Here is a 20,527-nt window from a genome sequence, read left to right on the forward strand (position 1 = left end):
GATGGGGAGTTCAAAGCCAGCCTCAGCAATTTAGCAAGACTATAAGCAACCTAGTGAGACCTTGTCTCAAAATAAAAAGGGCTGGTGATGTGGCTCAGTGATTAAGCATCCCTGGTTAAAACCCTAGTACTCGGAGGAGGAGGAGGAGGAGGAGGAGGAGGAAGAGGGGAGAGAGAGGAGGAGGGGAAGAAGGAGAAGAAGAAGAATCATTAAACCATTATAAATAGTAATGCATACTGAGTCTGTTCATTTACTTTCACCCTTTAAAAATTGTTCATATATTTGTAGGAATTTAGTCTAAATGTAATACAGACATTGATGTATGTAAATTTATATTTCATGCATCATAGCAAAAAAAATGGAAATTACCTAAAAGCCCAATATTCAAAGAAGAGGTTTAAATAAGCTATGTGAGATTCATCAAATGGAATTATTTTCAGCTGTTGAAAATTCATATTTAATAAATAACTCAGTGGTAGAGCACATGCTTAGTATATGAAAGCCCTGGGTTTATTCTCTAGCACCACAAAAATACATATATACATAAAGTATGAATAAAATCTTTAAAATTAAATATCCACTGATATTGGAAATGCTTACAAAATAACGTTAAATAAAAATACAATTAAGAAACTGATTTCAGTTTTATTAAAAACACATAGGCATAGAAACTAAAAGCAATATACAAAGAAGTTAATAATTATTACCTCTGATTTTTAAACTTTTTCCATATTTCCTAAAGTCTTTAAAAAATCTGTTTATACATAGAAATATATGGACATAAAGTATATATTTATTAAGACAATTTGTCTTACAATTGCAGTACTGTAAGATTATCTCTTCACTATTATCTCTTCACCATCCCAGTTAGGTGGCATAGTTTGAGTCTCAAATATAGAATCTCTTCCCAGAGTTGGATGACAGTAGAACCTCTAAGCTGAAAGTACCTGCAGTTATTCAGTCCACTGATTCCCAAAGTTCAGCAAGCACCTGTATAACCTGAAGGGTTTTAATGTATACATTACTGGATTACTTTCCAGATTTTTTTTTTCTGTACCAGGGATTGAACTCGACCACTGACCCACATCCCAGCCCTGTTTTGTATTTTATTTAGAGACAGGGTCTCACTGAGTTACTTAGTGCCTCACTGTTACTGAGGCTGGCTTTGAACTCATAATCCTCCTGCCTCAGCCTCCCAAACTACTGGGATTTGACTAGCATGTGCCACCACATGGTTGGTTGGGCTACATTCCAGATTTGTGTTTTAATCCAGGAGTCTAGATGACTGAGAATTTGCATTTCTAACACATTCCAAGGCAATGGAGATGCTGTTGGTCTAGGGAACACACTTTGAAAACCTCTAATCTAGTTGAAATTACTGACTTAATAAATCCCATGCTTCTTCTCCACCTCTTGTGAAACCTGATTGTCCAGCTGAATTTGAAGGCCTCTGGTGGCAGCAGACACTCTCATGAAGCAGGATGTCCTAAGATCTTGGAGAACCCAGAAATAGCCAAGACCTGGAAGATGATACCAACCCTTTCCTCCTCCCCTAGACCTACTTTAAGAAGAAATATTACCTTAACTTTTTAAAATATCACAAAGGTTATTTCAAATCCTTCAAGATTTTTTTGTGCCTTCTAATTGTCTCCAGCAGAAATCAGGGCAGACATAGGACACTTGCCAGCCTGATTTGGGAAGGATCCACACTTAGGGTTATTGGCCATTTTATTAGGTGTGATCTGAATCATTCACCCCAAGAGGGCAACATTCAGGAAGAGGTCCCTTAGTTTATTGCTTCTTCTGAAGTAATAAAAAATGTGTTGATTTATAGAAAATGCTCCCCCAACCAAGTCAACTTCCAACACTTGTGAGGTTTGAAATTTTACTCTATTATAGGCTGAGGTAATTTTGTGAATTTTTATCATGCAAGAGTCTGCTGGATCAATTCTCTCTGTAATAGAGCAGAAAACTAGCAACATGGGGTTGCTGTCCTTAGGGCTTGTCTGAAGCTGTGAGTGCTATGAATGACTCTTTAGAAAATCATGGAGATTATTTTCCTGACCCGACCAATTACCAAAGAGGTTTGGGTTTTAACTACAAAAATGTGGGCTGCTCTTTTTCTGTCATGGGTTGAATAGTTTAACCATGCCAAACTGCCTCTTAAAGTGGGATCTGATCTGTTTTACCCACTAGCCCTTCCTACTTGGGAGTAAAAGACTGACATCTCTTTGACCCAAAATGAGGGTATGTTCTCATCCTTCTCTCAGTTATCTATACTAGTAGAATCCACAAATCTGACCAAAATATCATTGTTACCCAAGAAGTACAAACTCCTACCCTATCAAAACATTTGTCAACGCTGCTAAAAAACCAAATGGGAGGGATTTGAGTTTCACTTCCCCCTCTTTGCCTTAGAGGTGCTAACAAGCAAGCACATAGCTTAGCTATAGGCACAGAAAGGAGAAGCAAAGGTCTTATATCATCTAAAAAAAAAAAAAGGACTCCACCAGCAGGACATGTAGGCGGTGCACCAGCAGCTGCTCTGGCCCCAAGCAGAGCTCTCTCCAGGACACACCATTTTTCCTCTTGGTCCGGTTCATCAGTCAGGACTTGCACAGCCTGTTCTCTGAGCAGGCTTTTCCCTGGCTCAGGAAATGACAAGGCATGGAAGCTGAAGTCCTTCCCCTCAAGGGGCACAGGAGCCCAAAAGTGAGATACCCCCAAGGGAATGTGCTACAAATCACTCTCATCTGGGATTGCTAAATTGCATGCCACTCATAAGTGTTGTGCGAGTTCCCCTTATATGCCTTACTTGCATGAATTCTGGAACAATCATAATGCCCACAATGAGACATACAACAGAAAATAGTGCCTGATGGATTCTTGGTTTGCTCCTCTGATGACTGCTACAGAACAGGACTCGCTCCCCTTTGAAGTCTCCAGGTTGGGGAAGCCAACCCGAGGACCATTTCTGCTTCCATCACCAGGCTATGCTAATGTCCGCCACGCCTTCGGTTGCATCCTTTCCTTCTCTGCCTGGAAATTTATAAACATAAACCTGGCTTAGCCAGACATTCCCACTTGAGCTCTTTCTGACAACAGCTGTTGAAAATTTCCCTTGAACCCCTTTCTCATCATGTTCTTCTTCAACTATCTTTCATGCTTTCTTATTACCTCACATGAACCCAACCCTGCCACCTCACCCTTAAAATCCTCTCCCAACCGCCTGCCCCACTGTATCCCTGACCACATTTCCCATACTCTGGCCCCTACTCAACCTGTTCACAGGTGGTTTCTCTACCCAGTGCTTCTCTTTCTCTTTTCACCAATTCATTTCCTTCCATTCCTTCAAATAGTACAGTTTCTCCCTAATTGTTCCTATCAGACTCCCTCTCATTCCTCCCCTAACTTCTTTTTGACATAGCTTGGTTTATCCTACATTAATTGAAGCTTGTTTACAGATTGTCTCTGACTTCAAGAATTCTGTTTCTGTGGTCACACTGTCATTTCCACTAATGTGGTCAAAACCACAAGATTGGGTTCATAGATTCGTGGGCTCATAGATTCCGTTTCTTTTGACGTCCATTTTTCTCCTTCTTCACCAATACACGAAAATATGTATTCAACTAACCACTGCTTTCCATTTTAAAGTTTACAATGGACTTTCATTGACAGTCTATCCTATGATCTTTGTGGGGAAAAAAATAGGACAAATGGTTTATCCTCATTTTATAGTTCAGCAAGTATTGGCTCTGACAGTTAAAGGATTTGTCTCAAGTTTTACAGCAAAGAAGTAGAACTTCTGGGACCCAAACACAGGTCTTTGAATTCTAAGTTGCTTCCTGTCCCCATGTCATCTGCTCACTCTGAACATGTGTCATACTTGATAAATGTTGTTGATGGACTAATAATGTAGATAAATAAGGTAGCAGTGTCACAAGGCCACATTCAAATAGGGATTAAACATTTTGAAGCCATGCCCTGAGGATAAGGGTGAGAAGAAAGACACAAATGAGAATCAATCTTTTACTTCTGATTGACTTACAGTTTACACAGGAGAAAAAAAAAAGTATAAATCCTAAAAATTTTTTTAAATATTTTTAAAAGAGTAGGGTCTTCCCCAGAAGCTATGAGAAAAACACCTAAAGAACTCACTTGGGAACTTGTCCATATGGTGTTGCTTGGTCAGAGGTCAAACGGAAGCCTCCAGGTCAGCTGGCGGAGTCTGTCCGCTGCCCAGGCAGGAGTGGAGGCTGGGAATTTGAAGAATTGGGCTTTGGCTGTTCTGCTCCTCCATGCATGAACTTAGGCTAATCTAAGACCCCATGAAGTCCTGGGCTCCCATTTCTTATCTATCTAACAGAGGGGTTGAATGAGAAGGTCCCTCAGGTCTCCTCCGGCTGTGACATTCTGACAGTCTATGAATAGAAAGGACACAAGACAGGTGCGAGCTGATCACCACGTGGGAAGCTCACACCTGTCTCTCCCCAGTGTTTCCGCCCCTCACTTCCAGCAGTGCCAAGCTCCAGGCCCAGTCAGGGTCAAGTTGCCAATTTTGAAGCCGTTCAAGGACAGTTGTCCTTCTGCATGGGGCTCCTTCCAGTCCAAAGCTGGCCTCCTTTCCTCTCTGCAACTCGTTCTCCCTTAGGCTGCTAGAATTTGCATTGCCACTAATTCTTTTCTGCCTCTTTGCTTTTAGATTAAAATTACTCACAAGAACCAAGCACCCATGATGATGGGGCCTCCCCAGAAGAGCAGCTTCTTTTCACTGAGGAGGAAGAGCCGTTCAAAAGACTAAACAGTGTGCCAAACGCCAGCTAACCCAAGAGAGAAAACAAGAGACTGTAACTACATGCACACACACACACACACACTTACACAAACATGCGCACACACACAAACACACACACACTTCTCTAATTAGTGGAAGCAAAACCACCCTTCTGGAAGAAAACTTTACCTTCTATACAGTTTATTAAAAAAAATGGATACATTTCTAACAGAGCCAGTGCCCAGAACATTTTGAAAAGACTTAGGCCCACCAGGGTGGGTTGGCTCATGCAGCGACCTCCAAATTCCCACAGCCCTTGGGGAGAACTTTCTGAGACTGAAGGAGAAATCTCTTTCTTTTCACCAGCTCTACAAGTTTCCTCACAGTCGCTCGCTGCTCGTGAGGAGCAGGCTGCAGGTTTCCTGCTATGGTGAGATGAGATCGGATGTGGTCGAGGGAAAGAGCTCCGTTCCAGAGAACTTGCACAAAGGTCCTTCTGTACAGAGACACATCAGCCTCGCGCTCTCTGCACATAATCCTTGGCAGGGCTCAGCAGGCGCTCGATGGTCTCTTGGTTGTCCTTTGAGCGACAGCTTCTCCCCAGACTTGCTGAGAAGGCAGAAAGGCTGTGGAAAGCTGTGTTTCCATTCCTAGGTTCTCTACCCCATTGGTGGGCACTTGTTCATTTCCCCAAGCCTTCTCCTGGTGGCTGGGTGTTTGTTTAGAGACGGCTCCAAGAGCCCCCTGAGCTGCCTGTGCAGCGTGCCTTAGATGTGGTATTTATTTTCTTAGTTCTGTGAACACCTGGGAGGGAAAGTGGAGAAACTGGGATTTATTTTTTAAACTGGTGTCATAATATTGTGTAAAAAGGGAAAGAAAAAAAAAACACCCCCAGTTTCTTTTCTTCCTGAGCCAAAGCGTGTTTCCTGTTGAGTTCCAAGCCCTGGTGGTGGACTATTTCCCAAAGTCAGAGAAGATGAGAGGACAGGACTGTGCTGGGGACAGGAAGACAGTCCATCAGGCAGTTCCCATCACCTCTCCGCACTTCCCACCCTCAGATTCTGATCTGAAGGACCTTCTGATGGTCTTATGTGTGTATATATGTAGCATATATATTTATATATAACATATAAATATTTATTTACAGCTGGACTTTTTCTGATTGGAAATAAACACAGGTAATATGGGAATAGAAAGCGGGAAAGGAACCTTCCACCATTTCATTGTCAACACCTTTCCTCATGCTGATCATAATGTTTAAGGGAAATGGAAGGATGTCCTTATCGTGAAGAGAACTCTCCTGTTCTGGATCATCAAAACAGCCATGAAAGACATGCTGGGCAGGTTTACTCTCCCATTTGTGAGATAAGGAAATAGAGAAAAGTGAAGAGACAGCTCCATGGTCTCTTGGCTAATGTGTTTTGAGAGTAGGTGCCACTAAGAAGACAATTACTAGAGGAAAGAACTCACACAGCTGGGAATAGGGTCATTTCTGGTCTCTGAGAAGTGATTCCACTTGGATCCAGGGTGCCAGGGGAAAATGAGCATGCAGCATATGTTTGGATGGGACAACCCCAGGTGATAGATCGGGGCCTTGGTGTGCTTCAAAAGTTCTCTCTGACCTAACCTGAAGAGAAGTTGGTCTGAAGTTGAAGACATGAGACAGATCATCACATTGAACCCTCCACATATCTCCTCATCATGGTCACCAGAATCCCTTCATTTGGAAACACTTTGGCTGCAGGAAAAGTCACAAGCAGGACTGAGGCACCTTCTGCAAGGTGCTGCCAGCCAGGACAGAGGGGTGTCAGCAGAGCTCAGTGGGCTTCATTCACCTGGCTCCAGCATTACCTCCCCTTCCTAAGGGCAACTATGCAGCACTTCATCGGTGGAAAACAACAGTTCCTCTACCCATTAGCTCACTGGGACTTCCATTCTCTCAGATTTCTCAAGAGAAAACATGAGCTACTTGACATCATTCCAATGAGCTGCTTTTAATCTCCTTGCATTGGGCCAGGAGCTTTGGACAAGGAAGACAATATTAAGATTGTGTGCACAAATGGAGCCCACCTCTGAAGGAAGTAATCTTCTAGGACCATCTTGGACTGAGATATGAGACCATTCTGCTCAAATAACAGTGCAGAAATGCTGAGCAAGGGGAAGAGCAGGTCACCTGAAGAATATCCTTACTGATGGAATCCTATGTGGTGTGACCAACAAGCTCCAGAATGACTACAGGTACTATCTTGGAAGCAACTTGATTCTGAAAGTGAGGCAGGTTCAGGTTTAGGGTCATTGATTCTGAGACATTTACAGAAGTTTTTGTGTATGTTTCAGCCCTCATTCCCCAAGATTGAGGTGTTGAGACATGGCACCATCGACAGGTGAAATAGATTCTCAGAGTCTCACAAGTCACAAAGGGACCATGCAGAATTGGCTCCTACCTGCTTTACCCTAGTGCACAGGACTTTAATGTTGCTTGAGAGATGTACCCCAATCCTCCTTAGAGGCACAGAGTATAAAGAACTTGAGTGGAATTGCGCTTCTGATGTGGTAGCCTTAGCAAGTCTTGTGTTGCTGTTAAATCTTGCCTTGCAAATCATCTTTTAAACAACATGACTGGTTTCTTATTGTGGAGTAGTGCCTCATTGTAGCGACCCCCACAGAAAATTCCGAGGTTAGCAGAGAAGGTATTATTATCTCAATCCTAATGAGGAGAAGGGGGCTTGATGAGGTTTAGTGACTTCCAAAGCCATACAGGTAGTCAGGGAAGAGCCCAGTCTCTTATTTCTTGTCTTATTCTGATTCTTACCATGCTGCAGACATGTTCTCACCTGCCTTCATGCTTCCACCCCACTAGCAATAAAAACAGTGAAACAGGAAATCTTCAGTACTTTGTGTTATCCCTGGACCAGTGGGCTGGGAGCTGCGTCTCATTATGCCTTGGTCTTTGTGGGGTTTCCCCAGTGAATTGAAAGTGGAGGTAGACTTAGCAGGATGATTATATTCAGGTCAGAGACCAGTTCCTCTTAAGAGAGTTCTTTCCACAGATGGAAAAGATACGTTAAAATTGCCAAATAAATTAGGAAATACTTGGCAGAACCGGGAAGAGCCTCCAGACTGGCGTTACGTAACATGCATATACATTATACATATGCACATTATATAAGGTGACATAGTACTTAATGTGCTGTATATATTATGTAAATTACATATTTGTGAGTAATCATGATAAATATAGAGACCCACTAATCACTTTTTTACACATACTCAGTGACAGATTAGGAAGTTACTTTGCCAGAGAGGCTTAAAACTTACACTCTCCTGCTGCTTTGGTTCCAACTCCTGCCAAAAATAATTGCATCAACTTTTCCCATCTCTAGCCCCCTCTCTTCTTGGCCAAAATTCTCAGTTACCTCCTGTCCCAACGAGGCTGTGCCTTCCGTACAACACTGCCACAATCGGGATCCACAAAAATAGAATCCTGGGGAGGGGAAGTATCTAGATTCCCAGATTCCCTATGTCACAGACCTATACCTCAACACTCCCAGGCAGGTGGGTACCTGATGCTAACCCTAAGGGGAAGGAAGAAGAGCCTACCAACTCTCCAAGGAAGGAAAGATCCATATGAGCCACCAATTTCAGTATCCAACAGTAATCAGTCAGTCTAGCCTAAGATTGAAGTCATGTCAAACATCTAGTCTCAGTCCTTACAGTATATCTGAAACCATAATTTCCTAGAATGCATCTCAAAACTCTAGTATCCATAAAGTGTTCCATGAAGAAAGAGGTCTATGGTCGATACTAGATCCCTTCCAGGAGATACAGAGATGTTGAGAATTCACAGGAAAGACCAGGACATTCTTTGACTCTCAACATCTGTAGAGTAGAAAACACCACCATTTTTCACTGGTAGTGGTAGTAGTATTGTTAGTTATCAGTGGAAATGGGCACATGCAAGTATTTTTCCAGGACAAGAACTCTCCATCAAAGACACTGGGTATTTTGTGTTTGCTTGCTTGTTTGTTTGCTTGTTTAAGATGTTTATCACTACATTTCCAGGCTTGGTCTCCCACACTGGGAGTACAGGCAAGTGTCACTGCACCCAACTAAGACCTCTTCCTTGTTTTTTTTTAATATTTATTTATTTATGTATCTTTAGTTTTAGGTGGATACATTAATTTGTTTTTATGTGGTACCACGGATAGAACCCAGTGCCTCATACATGCTAGGCAAGCACTCTACCACTGAGCCACCACTCCAGCTTCTCTTCCTTGTTTTTTTTCTATGTGATTGTCTATATTTTTATTGTTCCTCTCTACACATCTTCAAGCAAGAATGATGAATCTGGATATTTTGTTCCTTAAATGGGGAAAAGACTGCAGAGAAGGGCAGAAGGTCGGGGGGAGGGGTGCATTAAAGGGGAAACATGACAACTGAGACATCTGTATAGCTCCAGAGAACAGAACCACATCTAAAGAATCCAGGTATAGAGGGTGAAATTTTGTTCCATTGAATGACTGCTCTTGGGGCTGGCTGAGGTGAAAGGTCTGCCTTTAAGTGGGAATGAGCAGCCACATGCTCTTACAGGAAAAGCCTTGACCTGATTGAGTGGGGAGCAAGCAGTAATTGTCCTAATCTTGCCCCAAAAGCTGTTGAAACTGTTTCTGTAGGTTAGGTCAGTGTTAAGTCTATTAATTCCTTTTAAATAGCAATCCTTGGTATCACCTGACTGAAATAATAAAAAAAAAAAATTAAGAGAGATTTCTAAATCAGTGGGTACTGACCAGTTAGACCAGGCTTATATATGGCAGGACTGACCAGACTCTGGTACCCTCAAGGGCAGCTGGTGATAGCTCTCCTTGACAGCTCTAAGAGTTGAAGAATGGATTATAGTATTAAGACAAAAAAAAAAGATTTTACATTCCTAATTGGAGATCCATATGAGCAGTTTGAAAGTCTTTTCCCCTCACAAATATAAGACCTAGATCAGACTTGCAATGGCAAGGAAAGAGAAATTCTCCCACACCTCAAATAGTAACCAAGTTTTAAGTAAAACTTGGATTGCACAATCACACAGACGTTCACTTGGAGCCATTGTTTTTAGTTCAACTTCATGTTCTGCCATATTGGAGAATGTATTTGGACATTTTGTTATAGAGATAAAACAGGAAAGGGAGATAAGAAAGGGAATTCCTGGGGTTGGGGATATAGCTCAGTTGGTAGAGTGCTTGCCTTGCATGCACAAGGCCCTGGGTTCTATCCTCAGCACCCCCCTCCCATTAAAAAAAAAAAAAAACAGAAAGGGAATTCCCATTCATTGCTTTCTAGGTGCCAGTTACTATGTCAAGGTCTTTTCATGTACTATCCCTTTTAATACTCAGAACAGCCTACTGTACTTATTTCATAGATAAAGGAATTAATGCATAGAAAGGGGAAATATCTTGTCCAACAGAGAGCAAGCAGTACAATCAGGACTTGACACATCTTTCTGGCATCAAAATCTATTCTTTTTCTACTATATTTTGGTGCCATTAACATTCTTATATAATTTTTCCAACCCTACTAACATCCTAGGTGAAGTTACGTGGCATAGACAATCTATATCCTATCTGTTCCACCTCTGTGGAGTCATCTAATCATCTTCCTACTGAAGAACTTCCAGTGCTTGTTCATATTTAAACTCAACAGCCTCCATAGACAGCTGGATCCCCAAACCTCACCCTTGCTATCCAGTTGGCAGCTATCCCTTAATCTTCAATGTCTTCAGGTTCTGCCAGAGTGGGACCTATTTCCCAGCACCTACCTAATACATGTTGTTGTTGTTGTTCAGCTCTGTGAGTGGGAGAACAGCCAACAGTCTTCTCTGGCTTAAATACCATGGCCAACAGTGACCAGCCAGCTTGGGGAAGGAGCTCTGGGTTGTTGAAGGGAGCCTCCAGCAAGGAGGCTTTGCATGTGATCCTCATTAGTGATAGGCGTGGGCTGGGCCATCTGTGTTCCACAGGAGAACAGAATGGGAGGCTGCCTTTCAGATGCCAAGAGATGCTATCTAATGGAAGATCCAGAGAGCTCAAAAAGCAGAGCAGCATCATTCCACATGGGCATCTCTGTGGGAACCAGGGACCCAGAAAACTTAAGAGGTATTGGGAATTACCTACTTAGCTTGCTGGGCATTCTACCCTTGCCACCATTTTGTCCTGCACCGTGGTGCAGGATGCCAAGCAGAGTCCTGCAGCCTCATCTGATAATTAAACTGCCTTAGAACCATGAGGCACCTAGATTGTCCTGAAGTCTGCAGATGTAACAGCAGGTGCTTTATAGCAAGGCATTAGAGTTTACCATTAAGCCATCTCCCAGGGGTCAGGAAACACTGCAGATAGAAAAGACTGTTTCATTGAATGTTAATTGGAGAATCTAGAAGAATAAACAGAAACTATGAAGGACTATTACAAATGGGTCAAATTAGAAAAATGCAATTTGGAAGCAAAAGAGGATAACATCTAGCCCAGAATCAAGCATGTAGTAGGTAGCAAGTAAATATTTGCTAAAGGACCAAATGAATGAATAGCTAAAGCAGGTATCTGTCCTTCCACCCTGAATGGGGGGGGGGGGCAGGGGGATGAAAGCTTTTAAGTAACAACTCAGGAACTTGAAACCACAGGATGTAGAGGGAGCTCACGGGGGCCTTTACCCAGACATCTGTTGAGTGATGGATACAGCTAAATATGGATCATCAAAGGGCTTTCTAGGTCACATGGAGGGCAGCTTCATGATTCAGAAAATATGAAATTCAGCTTATACCGAAAGGCAGAAATATTTGCCTTCCACTTCTTACAGATCAGGTCGGAAATGACAAAGAGAAAAAGGGCAGTACAGAAGTGGAGTAGCAACACAGTAAGAGATCAGCATAATAAGGTACAGATTCATGAGATGAAAAGAGAGAGAGCACTGGATGGTTTAGAAGATTGATTTGGACAAGGAGGGTGAACATGAGCACTACGTCCAAAATTGCCGGGCGGGCGGGAAGGACTGAGAAATCCAAAAGAAAGATCTTACAGTTGAGCTGATGGCAAAACAGAAACATCCAGGTATTCATGAAATTGTTATTAAATAACAGCTATCATTTAGTATCTAGTTAAAGTCCATTCCTTTTATAACCACTGTGGAACTTCACAAGAACCTTGTGAAGTTGGTTGGTGCTATATGGCTCCCTATTTGACAAGGGAGGACACAGAGAGAAACAGGGCACATCTCATAGTAGCAGATTCAGATCTGTCAGTAGCTGTCTTCAAAGCCTGTGTTGGTGCCTGCGGTGCCATTAATGATTCCCCTGAGCTTCAAGCACCGTGACAGGTTTACGACCCCAAAACCATAACCCTGTGTGTGGCTTACTTTCTCTCAAACTTGACACCCAAGTCCCTCTCTTCCCTCTTCCATGGACCTGGAGAGGAAAAAATAGCACTCTTGTGAGTGGATGCAGGGGCACCCAGGAGCAGGAGAAAAGCAGTTATGGGCATCAGAAGGCCCATGTGCACCTTCTCTCCTCCCTTCCTCTTAGGTCCTCACTCCCAGATACCAACTGGAGTGTGTCCTAAGACTACTCAGAGAAGAAATGGCCAAGAATGGATACCCAGTGAAGAATTCATCTGGATCAAGTATTCACACAGCATTAAAGATTCACGGAGATGTAGTAAAGATCAAGGGCAATGAAAAGAGTTCAGGCAGTCAGACATTAGAATTCAGTAACTGATATCTAAAGGTGGAATGAAGATTTGAAGTGTCCTTTTACAAATCTGTTGGGTGAGTCATGATTTGGGATTAAAAAAAGACTGCCTCTGGAGCAATGCGAAAAATTGAACATTTTTTCCTCTCGAAACAAATGAAATTCTTTTAAAAATGGAGGCTTAGGAAGAATGACAAAAGGAGGGATGATAAAAATGGTAATTTCTTTTTACCTTAGATAATAGAAAAGGAATTTTAAAACCCTAAATAAATAAATGGCAATCCAGAAGAAATTTCCAGAAAGTCTACATTTTCTGTTGAGGGGCTGGCTACACAATAGTACCTGCCAAGTGATTAATGAACTTTTTTTTTGTCTTTTTTTATTTTTTAAAGAAAACTGATACCACCAATCATTAGCCAAAATATGACATGATCTTCAAGAAAAGTTTTCCTGGTGAATATTTCCTCTCTCCCCAACATCCCTGAGGTAAAAGGATTGAGCACTAGATCTTTTAACTCAGAGGACCAAATTTTCATGAGGTGTTAATAATAGAGGGTGTCACTGACCTGCTATTTGGGATTCACTACCTTTATACCCTTCTGCTCCTAGGCATTAAGGTAATCTTCATCAACCTTCACCCCCACATCTACTCCCTGACTGCCTCTTAACAGCTCTACAGGCTGAACATACGCCTTGGAACTGGAACATCTGGAAATAATTTCTTTTTTATGAACAAGTTCAAATATACTAAAAAGTAGAACCTTGAGTATGTACCCATCATTTAGATTTAACAATTATTAACATTTGCCATACCTATTTCATCTTTTATTTTTTTCTGACTGAAAATTTTGAAGGTAAATGATAGGTATCATGACATCTCACACCAAAATATTCCAGCATGCCTCACCATGAGAGATTCTTCCCTTTTTAAAGTAATTTTTATGAGTTCATTTTAGTTATAAATAATATTAGAGTTCATTTTCACATAATTAATGCAAGCCATGGAATATAATTTGTTCCACTTCAGTCCCCAATACTTTGCCTTTTCCTTCCCTCCTCCCTTCCTCTCTTCCTTTCCTCTATTCTAGTGATTTTTCTTCTATTTATTTATGTCTTTTTAAATTAGTGCATTATGGATATACATAAAGGTGTAATTCACCTTGGTGTTTTCATATTTGTACACAGGGAAGTTTGGTCAGATTTATTCCTCCATTCCTCATGGGTGGGGAAGATCCTTTCTTAAGCTTTAAAAGATTGTACGTATCATCCGTGTTGCTAGAGGAGAATTCAAGGTGTTGTGCATATGAGCTCAGTTATTTCCCAACTGACGGAATCAAGTTGGGAATGAAATAAATAGATATTGATCAAGGTATCACCCAATCATTCATGAGGAGAAAGTTTTGAGTGGAACCCAAGGAAGATCTTAGCTGTATTCAAAATAGTCCTGGTTGAGCTGGAAAGAGGAAAGTAAATGGCATATTCACTAAATTCTCAAAAATCATTAGACAATGTTATAAGCATTAATCATGCCAAGAGAAAAATGTGAAATACTTAAAGGCATTACAAATTCACCTGAAAAAAATCACGTTCTTATTTCTGAAACAAAAATTGCTTACAGTGTTAGGTACTGAGTGACTGGGCACCATATTATTTTGAAAAGCTTAGAACAATAGAACATCATATCTACAGGTTCATTTATTCATATAAAACACAGATAGTTATCACCTCATCATGTGAAGATTATGAAACTAGACTGGGGGAGGGAGTCGGCTGCTGAGATATACAGACAGATCCTCCCCCTCCGCTGGGGCACAGCTGAACTAGAAGTATATCAACCCCCGAGAGAATGTCTGGGAAGCCTAGTTGAAAAGTCTTGGCTCATTTATGCAGAGATGATTTTCAATACACAAAGTATAAGCCATGCTTGCCCCAGGGACGAGAGTGAGCTGACTGCAGGTGTTCTGGACAAGATAGTGGGTAAGGTGGTTGGTTAATTTGTTCTCAGAGATCCAATGGCTTAGTGATTCTGCCCATGAAAGGGAAGCAGGTGACACCAGTGACAGTAGGTTCCAAAATGTTCAGCCTGCCTCGGTCAATAAATGAAATAAAAGTTTCCCATTTGAGCATAGCCTAGATAGCACCATCAACTGGAGACCAAGACCTGATACTCAATCAAAGCCTGACTCTCAGCCTGTGAATGGTGGACCTCACTAGGCTCATCTGATTCCTCAAATATAAGGAGGAAACCTTTCTCATCCATACCCCAAGTGCACATCTGCATTCCTTTTCTCATTAAATACCCCACCTCTCCCACGGCTGCCCCCACACCATGGGATTCATGAGATCCAGCAATGTCTTTGCTTTCCTCACATGGACACCATGAGGAATGAAAGTCTACATTGACTGGCACAGAGAGGAAAATCGCTTTCATTATCCTGAGTGTGATAACATGTTTTCTTCCCAGAGTACCCCCTCTTCATAAGAACACATCTCTTCTAAGCTCCCACCTCCTATCTAACCCCTGCCCCTGAAGCTCAGGATCTGCTGATGGGCATGAAAACACATGAGCTCACTGGAGCTTATATAAGAGCTCTTGGCAGGTCTTCCCGAGACGGATGGCAGGCTGGGTCTCCACACACTTGCATTTGCCTTGCTTAGGCAGTGTGATTCTTTTTTTTTTTTTTCTCTCTCTCTCTATCTGTTTAGAACAGAGAGGCCTATTTGCACCCTTGCTAATCAGTCATTTTGTAGCAGGAAGGAGAAAGCACAGTGTTTTCTCCTATTTCCCAGTGATTCCATTGGGCACAACTTCCTGAGGGGGAAATTGGGAACTCAAAACACAAAATTCATTTGAATGTGTCAAGCCCCCACCTTTAGTCAGCTGTTGTCCGTTACAGGGCCATCCCTTTTGGGGTCACTGCAGAGAAGCAATGAGAGAAAAGAGGGGGAAACGGGGAGCCTGAAGGCCAAGGCTCCTTAGCATCTCAGAGGACTCCAGCTCCAGGGTCCTTTCCAAGATGTCTGTCAGCAGGACTAAGGCAAAGGGAAAAGCAAAATAGATGGGAATTTCAGTCTTTCCACAGAGGAAGAAATGTCTCAAAGGCAGGTTCTCTGCAGGAAATGGATCCTGCCTCCAGTTGATTTGGTGAGAATTCCCATCCATTCCCAAACTACATTTTCTTGAAGGAGGAAAGAAACTTCTGGAAACTACTCAGGAAACTCAGAGAGGTGCAGAATGAGAGAAAGCAAGGTATCCATGAGCCAACCTCCAAATTCAGTGGATATTTTCACAAGGCCTCCAAGAAGAGAAGGAGAAGTTTTGTGTCAGGATTTGACTCTTCTGCCACTGGAGAAAGGAAAGGAAGCAGGAAGACCTTGAGGCCCTGTTCAGTGCTGTATGACCCACTCAGTTACCTTGGGCCTAGCAGCCCTGCCGCTCTGTCAAGGAGGACACAAGGTCACAGCCTTCACCCTTTCTCCTTCCTCAGTTTCACAGCTGTGTTCCGAGGCACTTCCCACCCACAGCAGTGGGTGGGGAAACCTGTCCTTCTCCCTCTGCTCAGCATTGAGCAGTAGGGCCAACTCTAGTTTCTATAATGACACCAATTAACAATAGGGACTTGGGCCACTAAGACTATATTGTGCTTTTTCCATATGTAGAATGAGGCTGGATAGAATGATTCACGCATGCACTCATTGATTCATCAACAAATAATTTGTTTTTAAACAATGTTTATTTGCCAGGCACTGTGCCCTAATCTCTTAACATGTCTCATCTCTTCTCTATCTTTTCCTACCCTTACCCACCCTGAAAAATGATTTCTTCCACTTTTCCTTTTATTTTCATGATGTTTCTCTTCACTCTTCGTAGCCCCCATGATTTTTGTCTGTTTGTGTAGAGTGTTCATACAAAACAAAACAAAACAAAAATCCAGAAGATCAGAAGGGATTTTAAAGAAACATCTGCCCACTTTGCTACCTCCAGCATACCTGTGCTTAAAAGGCCCAGGAAAGATCAGAGGACACACTCCAGAGCCCAGCTTCAGGCTGTATCTCACAGCTTCTCCCATAGACAGCTGTCCTCAGTGTCCAACTGAAATCCCTCTGTTCACTACTATGCTCCTTCTCTACCTCTTGAGTCACATCACAGGCATAGGGTACTTTATGGGTACAGCATGGTTGGAAATTTTAATGACATAGTTGAATATCTCATACCACGAGGATATTAGTATAAAAATAATAGACTCAGTGTGTTTGGTTTCTGTAAAATAACAAAACAAATGAAAGCTCATTAGTAGAGCCCTGCTGCAGTCACAGTTTCTAACAGACCATCTCAATTAAGGTGAAAAGTCCAATGATCAGGGAGTTCTGGAATCTGTCCCCTAGGGTTGGAAAGGCCCTTACTTACATATCAGTCCAACCTTCACATGGATTTGGTAGCCAGCACAGCGTAAGGCCTGCTCTTTGTTGATTGTAGTTGCATGACAAGTGCTCACTTGGCCCTTGTTCCTGCATAATACAGAGAATTACTCTCCAAAGCCATTTCCCCAGGCCCCTGGGTAGGAATCGAGTGAAGTGTATGCCTGGACAGAGCCTGATGCTCCAGATGTTGTCCTTTTTGATCAGTGCCAACCTGCCAAGGTAGTCTACAGTCTCTAGAGAGACAGTGTGACCTAGTGTGTCAGTTACCCAATAAAAAGTCTGACTTCAAAATCTACAGCATTGTGTTTCTTTCTTCTCCAGATGGCAAGAAGCTGGTGACCCAGCTACAGAGAAGAGGCTTCACAGCAAGTTGCTGACCCAGCTTCCAGCACAGCTGTCCTCCTCCATAGAATGGGAAGAAGTAACCTTTTATGCTTCTCTGTGCCATTGACCTTAAGGCTTGGTGGGTATCTCAGGGAAAGAGTTCTTGTTGGCAAATAACACAATTCTGAGAAGCCTGCTTACAGTGTTCTGATGGGTGCTTTTCTCTCTCTGCAGAAAACAAGTGAGAGAGAGCCTTCTATCTTGGAAAAGTTGGGCAAATGCTCCATGGAGGTTGTTGGGGAAAGGAGCCAATCCACGTCCCATGAGGGGATGAGGGGTGAAGCCCTGCCTAGAAAAACAAGAGCAACATGGGGAGTGGGCTACAGTCCTGTCTCAGCCTTGTGGTCTTGGACATGACCTTTAGCCTTCTGGGACCTCTCTTTCTACCACCTATTAAGTGAGGGAGCTCTAAAGACCATCCTGCATCAGTGATTTTGCCTCCCCCTGGGGTAAATGCTGCAGCCATAGGAGATAAGGCAGGTTCCTTGTCCTCTTGGGTTTCCAACTAGACCCAAGGCTTCCCCCAGCCCTGCTGACACTGAAGGGCTCCTCCTAGCTCCTCAGCCAAGAATCGACTTTCTTTTCCTCTCGACAATCGATTATATTTGGAAACCAGTTCATTTGGGAGGCCCATCATGAAACACCACAAAGAAACTCTTTAGTAAGCCCTCCACCTATACACACAGACACACACACACACACACACACACACACACCAAACCCTGAAATGTAAGTGTTTTCCCTTCTGTGTACCAAACTTCTTTTGGCCCTTTCTACTTGCCAACAAGTTGGGAGAGAGTTCAATCCCACAAGGAAACACATTGCTCCCATTAGGGAACTCACAAATCCCACATGTTTGGGGGTGACCCTGGGCACAGGCTGAAGCTAAAGATCCTAACACACTTCAACTGCAATCTATAAATGCAGACTTTACCAGCCAAGACTGCAGCAGAAACTAATTAGCACAGTGCCAGGGTCCTTCCCTCCCTGCTCTCCCACCTCCACTGCCTCCCCCACCATGGACTTGTTGTTCCCTAACAGCGGTTGCCTGCTCAAGCCTGCCTGTCTGCCTGCACAGAGTGCTGTGGACTTGTTCTGTAATGCACTGTGTGCGTGTGTGTGTGTGTGTGTGTGTGTGTCCTGACTCTGTGGTTTACTGCAAATAAAAATGACAGCAGATGACTGGCCCCTGACCTCCTGATGGTTTCTTTCCATGTCATTACTTGAGAAACCAGGATTGGCTGATCTGTTACAGAACTCTGGGGATGTGCATGCCTGCCCGGACTCTTCTGTAACCTTTTCACAGTTGCACACTGCCAGGAAGGTACCTCTGATATGCCATGGCTGAGAGGAATTGAAATTCTCGTTGCCACTTTCTTGGTGTTGAAGGAGAGAGAAAGGAAGCCAAAAACCCTATTTAATAAGCCCCGCTAAACACTTTATATACGTCATCACATTGACATCTGAAAACTCCCTTGTGAAGTGGTGAGCATTTTATAGATGGTGAAACAGAAGTTCAAAAACGATGATTAACTTGCTCAGCAAGTAACACAAGTAACCCAGTTTTCTCTCATACCCCCAAATTCAAGGTCTTTCCTCAAAACTAGTGTTTCTCCAAGTGTGGCCCATGGACTGCTTAAATCAGAAATACCTGGGCTCCAGATTCCTGCGTCCCACCCAGACCTTCTGAGGCATGACATCTAAGAGTGGGACTCTGAAACCTGATATTTTATAAGCTGGGGCTCCAGATGGACATTGTGCCTATGGAAGTTGGCACCCACTGCACCATGCACTGCTGGAGGCAGGACCGTTCTCAGAGGACCAAGATAAGTCCCAGCTTTGGAGTAGCTCAGAACCTAGAGTTTACCCACAAGTGCCTGTAGGCAGAAGAGGTCCGGTGAGGAAGCAGGTCTGGAATGAAAAGAGAGAATGGGAAGCCAGGCAGGCTATGGGCTTTACTTCAGAGTTGGCTGGGCCCTCACCCCAGAATTCAGACCCAGGAGCAAATCCACCCACTAGTCTACAGGCTGCGGTTGTCCTGAGCCAAGGGTTCAAAGTCTCACCTGGGTAGGGCTGGACAAGGAGGAGTGGGCTCCACACAGCAGCCTCAGGGGCTGGGCCTGCTGTGGGTAGCCAGCCTTGGAGGATAACCATGGTTGCAGTGCTGTTGGCCAGTCTCCTGGATCTGAAGAGCCATTACTGTTGTCTCTCCAAGCTCTTTCTACCACAATTGACCAACAAGGCTCCAGAGGCCTCAGAACTCATGCCCTGAATCCTCAGACTCCTCCATATCCTTGCTGTCCTTTTTAGAGCTGGGCAAAGACTCTGACCTCAGGGAAGCTGACCAAGATGTTGTTACTCTTTTCTGCCCATTTTCCCCTCCTTCCACCTGGATCTGCCAAGTTTTATTTTGACTAGGTGGAAGTTTCTGAAATGATGGTTGGGAAGTCCAAGGTGGGGCACTGTGAAACACATCCATAATTGCTACATGGGGCAGAAAAAAATACTAGAAATAGCTCAGCTACCCACTCATCTGCAGAGATCCAGCGAGCTTCACACTCGTCCTGCTGCAACACTAACTATGCATGAAAAATATTTCTTTCTGGAAAATGGTTTTTCTTGTGTCAAGAAATCAAGAAAACACCTCTTGTTCAGAATAGGCTATCACCAAATCAGCAAAACACTTAGGACGGTAAAAAGTAGTTCACGATAGAGAATTCTTAGAGTGAGATTTTTCTTGAATCTCTGTAGCTAACAAAAGAATTATGTAAACAAGGAAAATGTCAGTCCATTCAAAAGCAAAAGCCTTTAGTGGTTGTGTTTGCATTTTGAACTATAGCTAAGAATAAATGATGCCTATTCATTCGCTGTAGTATTTACAGGAGTCTCCAACTCATATGATCGTGTTCCTGCTCCATCCCCCACTGAACAGGTTACCGTGCACCCTTTGGAGTAACAAAACTGCCTTTGTTTTTAATGTTCCTCCCTCCTACTTTTCATTAACCAGACTATCAATTATTACGGAAATATTTCTGAATCTAAAACCCCAAAGTAATTCACAGAGGGAGCAGAAAGTCAACAAAGGCATCAGAAAAGGAGAGGGAAGCAGATCAGAAAGAAAGATCAGAGAGATCAGAAGAACATTGAGGTCTTCGAATTGGAAGGATCACTTGATCCAACTTCTTACCCAAAACAGAACTCCTGTAAACAGCCCCTTGTCC

The 20,527-nt window shown here is 43.0% G+C and overlaps 1 protein-coding gene and 1 long non-coding RNA gene across 5 annotated transcripts in view; one reads left to right on the forward strand and one right to left on the reverse strand.

Annotated features, from left to right (window-relative positions):
* Nucleotides 1-18,499, forward strand: part of Dgkg (diacylglycerol kinase gamma) — a 211,850-nt gene extending 193,351 nt beyond the window's left edge. For 3 of the 4 annotated variants that reach the window (XM_046462616.2, XM_058585082.1, XM_058585083.1), the window contains 3 exons: nt 4,703-7,012; nt 17,244-17,385; nt 17,481-18,499. In XM_046462616.2, coding sequence (XP_046318572.1) covers nt 4,703-4,801 — 99 coding nt within the window. In that variant the 3' untranslated portion in view covers nt 4,802-7,012; nt 17,244-17,385; nt 17,481-18,499. Of the gene's footprint in view, nt 1-4,702; nt 7,013-12,335; nt 12,578-17,243; nt 17,386-17,480 lie in introns of all 4 variants that reach the window. The other variant, XM_058585080.1, reaches the window with a different exon arrangement.
* LOC131424879 (uncharacterized) lies at nt 493-4,486 on the reverse strand. Its single transcript, XR_009228485.1, has 2 exons — nt 4,159-4,486; nt 493-3,039 (listed from the first exon to the last, which is right to left on the reverse strand). It is a non-coding gene; the product is annotated as an uncharacterized LOC131424879 (long non-coding RNA).
* Nucleotides 18,500-20,527: the final 2,028 nt, after the last annotated feature.

This window comes from Marmota monax, unplaced genomic scaffold (assembly GCF_021218885.2).
Source record: "Marmota monax isolate L192 unplaced genomic scaffold, Marmota_monax_Labrador192_F-V1.1 WCK01_AAM20220418_F8-fsc00100, whole genome shotgun sequence".
Lineage (NCBI taxonomy): Eukaryota > Metazoa > Chordata > Mammalia > Rodentia > Sciuridae > Marmota > Marmota monax.